The sequence below is a fragment of the Primulina huaijiensis genome, chromosome 2, assembly GCF_012295235.1.
Source record: "Primulina huaijiensis isolate GDHJ02 chromosome 2, ASM1229523v2, whole genome shotgun sequence".
Taxonomy (NCBI): Eukaryota; Viridiplantae; Streptophyta; class Magnoliopsida; order Lamiales; family Gesneriaceae; genus Primulina; species Primulina huaijiensis.
Window position 1 is genome coordinate 5,806,298 of NC_133307.1, and position 9,569 is coordinate 5,815,866.

Genomic DNA, 9,569 nt, shown 5'->3' on the forward strand with positions numbered 1-9,569 from the left:
TGAAACTCTGAAGCCTTAGAACTGTAAAATGAGGGAGGACAGTAATTCTCCTTAAACTTCAGCTCGAATATATCCCACGATGGAACAATCCTCTGAGCATCTAAGGTCATCAATGTAGTAGACCACCACATTTTGGCACGATCTTTCAACCGATGCACATATAATCTCAATCGACGTTTTGAAGGATACTCAATCAAATCAAACAATTCTTCAATCTCAGAAATCCATCGTTCTGCTTTCTCGGCTCCCTCCGAACCACTGAATCGAGGTGGATACATTGAGTGGAAACGGGCAACTAACTCATCCATCCTAAGCTGGTCTAGATGATCAGCAGCTTGCTCAACAAAAGTATCATTAACAACATGAACACGAAGTCTACCACGTCCAAGACTTCGACCTCGAGGTAGAGGAATCTCATCAACAGGAATTTCTCCACCTCCATCCATTCTATTCGATAAAACACCAAAAAAATTAGAATGGAAATAAACAAACCATATAATCATATAAACATGCTGTCAAGTAGCATACATAGGCGCAACAACCATTTTATTGCTAAGACTCGAGTGTCCTAGACTCTAGTTCGAGCATATCCCAGTTTACGCTCTGATACCAAGATGTGAGGCCCATTTACTCTAATGGCAATTTATTATCAAACAATAATTATTTTATTTAAATTTGCAGTGGAAAAAGTGTTTAAAATACTTTAAAACGGACCTCAGGACCTAGAAAAATTTTGGCATGACCTGCCCATAAGTAGGACATCCTGAAAACTCAAGCAGCAGTTTATATCAAAATATACTCCAACTAGAGTCATTAAAACAAAACAAAAGTTAAACAACCTATAGCCGCACTTGCCAGTACTAAACAGAAATTAAAAATTACAAAATACTCACCAGATCATAAATATCACAGAGTCGACTCAGAACATCGCAAAAACAACCAAATACCTCTACAGATACACAGGGCATCTCCCCGGCAAATAAACTACTACACAAGACTGAAACAAACTTAAGACATACATATAAACTAACTGGGAGACTCCACTGAATAGAACCAAGCAATCCAACCTCAATCCCGAGCTCCACTGACGGAACCTCGGCCTAATGCTGCAAAACGACTTGGGAGATCTACCATGGTGCCCAATAGCAACCACATTAGCCCCCTCAGAAACAACTGATGTTAGGATTCTCGTATGAAACAGTTCAACAATAGCAACAATAAACTTAAGTCATGCAAAATCATATAATAAAATGTAATATGCAATGCATGAAAAGCTCAACGAATAATCGGGATAATAAGAGTCAACAAACGGTATGATAACAACTGGAATAATGCTCGAGCAACAACACAGGGGAGCTACATCGTCATGCAGCTAAACCGCACTGACAAGTATGCGAGGTATGCCAAGCTGTGCTGAAAAACACCCCTGACTCGGCCTCCATACAACTGATACGATATAACAGGATTGCACAACAGAACGAACTAGATGACACAATCCCAGCGCTCACCTCAAAAGGCTACACTAACCATGGGATTGTTCAATCACATCTACAGTCTCATGTGTATATGACTATCGGCCACACTATGATCCCGAGATAAACAACAGTGTCAAATAACAACGGATATCAACAATGGGCTAACAAGAACGATAAGGCTTAACATGAATGTCACAACAGTATGCCCTATGCTAAATGCCAATAATATGTCACAATAATAAATATATATCACAAGGAAGGTATTTAACAAATTATAACAGTCATAGATACGATCAGTGCAACACAGAATGACAAGTAAACATAATTTATGTTTTACCGTCGTATGTTACCGAGCTGTAAAATACCTATACCAACTTGACAATCCACTAACAACGTCACTTCAAGACTCTCGGCCTAAACAAAACAATAATAAATCGATTATGAAAACTACATTCTATACCAATGTCCAATTTGACACAAAAGAACATAAAATTCGAATCTCGCTCAATATTATCTCAAATCAATATCCGCCAATTGGAAATGAAAGATAACTCGAATATCTAACTTTTTCTAGAAGAAATCATCTTCCAAATCTCAGTAGATTAATCCCATAATTATCAAGAACACCCTGCCACTCAACAAATTTTCGGACAGAAATATCTTACTGAGAAGTTTCTGAAAAACCATCATAACTTGCACAATTCTTACTGGAATTTAACGATTCTTATATCATTTCGAAGACAACACATAGCTTTACAACTTTCATTGGAATCATAAGCTCAGAATCCGACTGCATATATGCCATAATCCCGAAATACAGCAGGTATTATACACAGCACAATTTCAGAATTCGATTTTGGCACATTTTGGTAAAAAAATCATAAAAAATCCATTTCTAATCAAAAACCCATTACTCCAGTGGCTATAAACAGAAAACTTAAACCACTAAAAAGTTTGTTTAGGTCATTTCTACAAATTCAAAATACAAAAATCGCAGCTACACAAAAACTCTCACCCAAAAACCGGAAGAATTTGCGCAGAAACAGAGCACCGGAACAGCAGCTTCGATCTATTTGTATCCTTGCTCAAAATTCGCGATTTCTGTCATGAATCGAAGCTTAGGATGTTAGGAAGACACCCTTTCAGACCGATCGAGATTTCGACGCCGGATGGAGGAGATATGGTTGCTTTGCCGCGGCTGCTCCTCAAGTGACGAGAATTGGGGTTTTTCTTCTTTCTTTCCTTTTCTTCTTCCTTCTCTCTCTCCATGGTAAGTTGTGTGTGTGAGTGTGTGTGTATATATATATATATATTGTGTATTTGGTTACTAAAATAGTAACTCAAGCCCATTTATCCCGGTCTGTATTTATTTTTGCTATCGTGTGTTATTTAAACTCTATATGTATTTTAGATCGTTAAATTCTCCGATATTTTAAAATACATATTTTTAACATACTTCTTGAATTTATTTGACATAAATAATTATTTTAATTTACAACTCAATAATTATTCTAATAATGTCAAATTATCGGATAATTAATTACTGACCCATACAATATTACTTATTGAAAATTTATCGAGATCATTCCAATTATTGGATAGGATAAGGAATATATATTGGTATATAAATAATAGAAGTTTGATTTGACTTACTAAAATTGAGGAGAGATTATTATATTTTTATTCTTTGACCATTTATTAATAATATTTATTTTTTATTTTGGGATTGAAATCGTAAGTGATATATGAATTCACATTTTCACGCCTTCACATTTGAAAATTTGATATGGACTCCATTTTCTGAACATTATTTTGATGACTGAAATCAATCAAATAAAAAAATGATTTGATTTGAAATTAGATAAAAAATTCCAAACCAAACCAAATTTTATAAATATATAAATATAAATTTTTTCAATTATTTGATTTTTAACGATATATTCGTTGTAATTGATTTTAGTATTTTTAAATTCCATTTATTTATTTTTTTTACTATTTTCTGAAAGATATTTATTGATACAAGTCAATCGCCCAAAAAACAAAAGGCTCACGTGTGTGTGTCTATATAAATATATATATACACATATACTGGAAATACCAAATCGCATAAACCAGGGCATTTGATTGCAGTACACAAAAAAAAAATTTGGACATGAGTGCAAACAAATAATGGAACATATACCCAAGGCATAGCAGATGCCTGAGATTGATCGTTTTAGTATGCGACCCTCTAAAATTGAAATACAGGGCACTATTCTACAGCAGTTAAGAGAGGAACGTACTTTAAGTTGGAACTCAATCAGTATAAGTTTCTTGCCTGCTTCGGTTATCGGGCAGTCTCCTCCAGACTGTTTTCCCACAATGTACCAAAGTTAATATTGCCATGACATAGAGCAGAGGTATGCCAACAATGCAGCCTCCCGATGCAAGATTTATCAATGTCTGTTGAGGAGCCAAAAGTTAGTTAAAAGTTTCAAGCTATACAGCTAGTCTCCAGCTGCTGACTCGTAGTTTCACAAGATAATTTTTGTGTTCGGTTAAAATAAGATTGATCGATGGACTTCCCAGGAATCTGGATGAAATTATTCACATGATAACTGACAAGGAGTTAAATAGCAGAAGAGTGCTCGAGAAATATTGCTAAAAACTGCTTGTGCTTTCAGAAAAATTGTTGATATACATGCACACCTCGCACACGTATGTATTGTCAAAAAAATTATAGTTCAGATGACACAAGTAAAGAATAGTCCTTACAAGCATTCCAGAAGCAACATGAACGACAGGAACAATACATTGGTCCATCCTGTTTCCTTCCGAGTATCCACTGAATGCAATTACCATTGAGAAGGTATGGATTGTAACAAATGCAAGAGCTATAGTTGCTGCAGACAATAAATAAAATAAAATTTCCAGCTTAAAAAAAACATGTAAATTGACTTGCTTGAAGATAAAATTTATCGATCGAACCATGGTCAAAATGAATGTTAATGAATTAACTTCGTCTTCAAATAATATCACTAAACAAACTTAAGGATTGTCAACCTTGGATATTTAAATCAACATGAAATGTTACATCATTTTAGGTCCACTCAGATTAAGTGAAGACCACATGCAGCTGTGTTCAACAAAAATAGAAATGATAAAACATTTAGGTTTTAATGACACTTCATATATCGTTTAAACCAAGCAGCAAACTACTAACCAGAGACCAGAAAAAATGGTATCTGTGAACATTTTTCCACATAATATGTCGCTGGTCCAAATGCAGGAGTTAGCAGGCTAACACAGAAGAAGACAGCATGCGCCACACCATGACCCATACCACCAGCTGCAAATCAGGTGAGTAAGACCAGCATTTAAAAATAGAAAGACAGCAAAACCTATAAGAAACTGAATGCATCATAAGGATTGTCACAACAGCACAACGAAGTAACAGATGATAAAACTTCGGCTTGGGCTACAAAAATCTGAAAAGGGAGACTGTTTCTGGATTCAGTTCTTTACAAAACCAGCACCGCCTTGTGCAGAAAGGTGCTCACCCCAAGTGCAGGCCAGCACCATGACTAGAAAGAGGCACAAGATCACATACATGTGTACCTTGTGCCTTGTCTACCGCCTTATATGCCTTTGACAAGAATGTGATTGATGAATTTCAATTTTATTTTCTTGTAATCAATAGCTTATTAGGACATTGGTTTGAATACTTGGGGATGTGCACAATGTAACACCTCAAATACTAGACTAGTAATCTTTAAACAATCAAGGAGTCGATTCTTAGGGCTTGGAGATATGATTATTTTATTTAGTAAGCTTGAATTGGCGAGATCGAGTATAAATATTTCAGAGTATATTTATTTTTGGAAATTAGCCAAATTATGATGGGACCGCAATATTTTCTAACAACTCGATCTTTATAAATAATTGCATGTGACTCGAGTGAGGTAAACCGGACCTTACACACAATGCCTAGAAATTGCATAGATGTGTACTCTGTGCCTTGAATGAGACTGCACGTGTTTACACCTAGAATTTGAATAATTTTAATCAGGGAATGATCTCGTATTTTTATCAATTGAACATTTAAATTATGCACTATTATTTTTGGATTTTAAAAGCTATTTTATTCAATTGACGCTTTAACAAAATTATTAAGTTTTTTGGTCAAACTGAAACAATATGATTTGTTTAAAATCATGTTTCAGAATTTTATTTGAACTCTAGTTTCTTATTTTAAAATTGAAAAGATTTTGGTTCCAAAAAAAAATGAAAATATTTTGAACATAAATCAATAGTTTAATTATTCAAATCAAATTTAAGAAAATAACTCTATTCAAATCGCTAAATTAACATTTAGGTTTTTTCAACTTAAATAATAAAGTTCAAATAAAATTTTAACATTTGATTTATACATGTCATAGTATTCCAAGTTCGACAAAACAAAATTAATAATTTTGTAAAAAGAATCAACAGAGTAAAATAGTTTTTCTAAACCCAAAAATCAAACCACACAATTTAAATGTAAAAACAATACTATGAAACATCCAATAAATACCATAATATTTTGTATTTAAAACCCCATGTTGTTACAGAATATTGGTTCCTATACAAGAAGCTTAAGCTCGACCCATTCAATTTTCAAATGTTTTTTCCTTAATCTGCCCAATTGTTAAATATTCATGTTAATATAATCAAGCTTAATGCATTAATTATGTTTTATGTCAAAACATGAACTTCACAACTCGACTAGTACAGATTTTTGCTTTTGCGATGTGAATCTCTTCTCTCCAACAGCATATGGAAGATGTGCATGCAACTTGTACCTCTCACACGATGGTTGTCATTGGGACCTTTGTGTAGTTATAGCTTGTGGTGTTTCATCATATGCTTTAGATTTCATTATTAACTTCATTAGCTTTTATATTATGTTTTCCATTAGTAAATTACTTGCAAGTGCACCTTGCTTTTCACAATTTTGTGATATAGAAAGACTTGGTATTTTGAATATTTATTTGGAATCTTCATAATTGGTACTCCGAGACTACATCTTGCAAGGGTAACTGTTGGTAGACCGTTACCTGATTAGCTGTTAGGATAAATAAGTTTGTATTTTAAATTGTGATCAGATTATGTTTACTAGATTAGATTCTAGATTAGGTAGGCTAGATCTATAAAGATGTACCGTGTATTTCCTTTTCTTCATATCGGAATAATATTCAGATTTTCCTATTCCATGCCTCTTCTATTTCTAGAACAATAACAAACTTTTCCGAATAGTACCCATGCTATACATGCATTGTGGCACACTCAATCCATGTCAAATGAAACGTGCATGAAACGCGAGGCAGCGGTAGAAGGGAAAGGAGGAGATTTTCAGTTGAAAGAAAAATTGAAGCGTGGAAAAAAGAAGAGAAGGAAAAAACTTCTACCCCGCCGAAAAAAATGGAGAAAAAAACCTATTTTTTTAAAAAAAATATTGACCACAGAGGGGTTGGGGGGAAGGGAGGTTGGTAACCACCAAACTAAAATCCCACATATAAGTACACGCAACACTTACCGAGAGCAATTTGCATCTTATCTGTAATAAAGAGCCGAGGCTTGGAGACCCTATCAGCAAAAGCATCAAGTATATCTTCCATCTTCCTAATAAAATTTCCACAGAAAATTAAAAAAAAAAAAAAAAATCTTGCAAGACCCAGTGATCATATTAGCAATAAAATCCAATTAAAGAGACAAGACTACGCATAAGGAGCATAAAATAGTAGCTCCACGATTCTTTTCGGCGCATATCCGGCTCAGAAAAGCTGGAATAGATTGTCTTTTGTAATCATGCGGTGGTTATGATAAGGAAGTCATATAAATGGATTGGATTCAATAAATACATACCAAAATCCAAAACTCTGTTTGAAATTCAATCCCAATTACACAGGTGGATGTAACTGGACATTCAAGTGGGGGGTGGTAAGCAGAGAAGTTTTGCATGGATCCATATGATTTTAAGAAACATATTGATAGAATTTTCCAATTCAAGCTCAGACGAAGAGAAACAAGACAAATAATTAAAAGGAAGAAAACTTTGACATCATTCCAGATCCTAAATAACATTAAAATTTGCAATTTATAGCAGAAGAAGAACCTTTTACTCGTTCTAAAAGTATTTCTATGTGATTCATAGAGCTTTCAGATCAATTTACACTGTCTAATTATTTACATCAAAATTTAATGTTAGTTGTCAGGTAACTTAAAAAAAACCAGATTTCATTAGTAGCATGGAAATTATTTTGTGGTAGAGCAGCTGCATGGTGCTCCAAAATTTAATTAGTGGCACTTGTTAAGTTGTAAGATATTTTCAATCATGTGTAAACTTGAAGTCCAATTTGAAATGACCTATTCGAGTATTATTGAAAGGTCTATGTGTGATCATGGGGTGGCAGAGTTTAGTAGGCACTGTGAAATCATGGGTCTTTTTCCGGCGAGTTTCAGGGGAGGATCTAGTGGGATACAAATTTGGTTTATCAAACACATCTAACCATTACTCTTCGCAATCATTCAAGTTCTGCTTATCCATCCAGTATATATGCTGCTATGACATGAATCAATCAATCAGCTCCCAAATTTTAGGTTTACAATACATATATCCATGTGCTCATGAACTTTACCTCGATTTGTTAATTCAAAACCACCTGCTATGTTAGGATAACATATAACCATAATCATATATTCTGAAATGGTGCATTGTAGATATCGTACTAATAGTTGCATCATCTAAATTATTAATATTAAACTTAAAAGAGGAGAAATAACTTTGTGCTCTATGTATATAAATTGAGGTGTGAACTAGTAGAGTTCGAGTCAAGTTTTTTAATTCTTCAGGCTCATACGTATGATCATGAATTTTCCCCGTCTGGTTGAGCCATTCATCCGACTAGTTTTATGATCGATTTGATTCAAAATTGAGCAAAAATAAAAGTACCATACTTTGCATAATGAGTATGAGGAACATGTCGTATAAATTTTTAATGGAAAATATAGGAACATGCTGTAACATTTAATCGGTATATATTATATAGTATATATTCAATATAAAAAAAATAATGATGGTTATAATAATCTCCTGAGCTGGCTGGTTAGTTTTCAAACGATTATGAAAAATTTCGAGCTCTAGAAATAATACTGCTCGAGTAGAACAGCTCACAAGCCGGCTCATCTCATCTTTTACCCATACTAGTGCTACATCTTTCAGTAGGTTATTTACAAACGAAACTAACGGTGACAAATGCAATCCAGGAACAGGATTGGCTCAAGTGGCGCTGTTGGCGCAACACTCAATGACCCATTAACAGATATTTACCCCGGACGAATAGTGGACTTACTTGTAGAATCTCCACAGAAGCAGGCGTAGGGCTTCTTGAAATGCTACGGAAGTGAAAATGAGGAGAGCATATGGCCAAGCAGACACTGTCTTAAACGGTAGAAACGCTCTCCAGATTGCCGATAATGCAATGAGACTCACCAGCCACGCTAATGTACTACAATAACCAGTAATCAAATACCAAATTACTAATCATTCCAAGCAATACACTAGGACCACGTTCAACAAAAACAAAGTGAAGAAACCTGGACAGAAGTGTGAGTATCAGAAAGGGCTTTTGAGAAATAACGGCAACGAAGAGCGAAAGAGATGGCCCCACAGCTAACAGCACGTACCCAATCCCCGCCGCCACCGTCATCTTCCTTTGCCGCCTACTTCTCCGGCCGAGACAGCAAAATCCCAATAAACAAAAATTCGGGGAAATCAAGCGTACATGATCGAAATCTCGATCGTTTTTCACTCCACTGTTGACCAGTAATGATCAAGTATAGGATTCCCAATTTTTCTTTTTCATTTTATAAAACCAGATAGATACTAAAATGAATTAATTAAGTGCAGTACATGATGACAAATTGACAATGCGTGGTCTTTCTCAAAATCTATCTATTTTATTAAAATTGAATACATGATAGTAATCATTTAACAAAGACATCAACTTTTTTTTTTAACTTTATCGATACTAATATTACTTTTTTTTTGTTTTCGTTTTTTAAATTTCAACACAC

General features: G+C 34.4%; 1 protein-coding gene and 1 long non-coding RNA gene across 2 annotated transcripts; both read right to left on the reverse strand.

The window, feature by feature from the left end:
• Nucleotides 1–104: 104 nt before the first annotated feature.
• Nucleotides 105–2,724, reverse strand: LOC140959136 (uncharacterized). The gene is made up of 3 exons (XR_012171928.1): nucleotides 2,491–2,724; nucleotides 761–1,889; nucleotides 105–390 (listed from the first exon to the last, which is right to left on the reverse strand). It is a non-coding gene; the product is annotated as an uncharacterized lncRNA (long non-coding RNA).
• Nucleotides 2,725–3,570: 846 nt separating this feature from the next.
• LOC140965836 (gamma-secretase subunit APH1-like) lies at nucleotides 3,571–9,369 on the reverse strand. The gene is made up of 6 exons (XM_073426039.1): nucleotides 9,090–9,369; nucleotides 8,846–9,001; nucleotides 7,030–7,115; nucleotides 4,678–4,803; nucleotides 4,230–4,357; nucleotides 3,571–3,917 (listed from the first exon to the last, which is right to left on the reverse strand). The coding sequence occupies exons 1-6, from the start codon at nucleotides 9,200–9,202 to the stop codon at nucleotides 3,771–3,773; spliced, it is 756 nt and encodes a 251-aa protein (XP_073282140.1). The 5' UTR covers nucleotides 9,203–9,369; the 3' UTR covers nucleotides 3,571–3,770.
• Nucleotides 9,370–9,569: the final 200 nt, after the last annotated feature.

What these genes read in the sequence shown, in the direction of transcription:
- LOC140965836 (XM_073426039.1), bottom strand. Translation starts at nt 9,202, where the DNA reads ATGACGGTGGCGGCGGGGATTGGGTACGTGCTGTTAGCTGTGGGGCCA. An exon ending in ATACTCACACTTCTGTCCAG is followed by an intron (nt 9,002 to 9,089) that starts GTTTCTTCACTT and finishes TGGTTATTGTAG; the next exon opens with TACATTAGCGTGGCTGGTGA. An exon ending in CTTCTGTGGAGATTCTACAA is followed by an intron (nt 7,116 to 8,845) that starts GTAAGTCCACTA and finishes AAATTTTATTAG; the next exon opens with GAAGATGGAAGATATACTTG.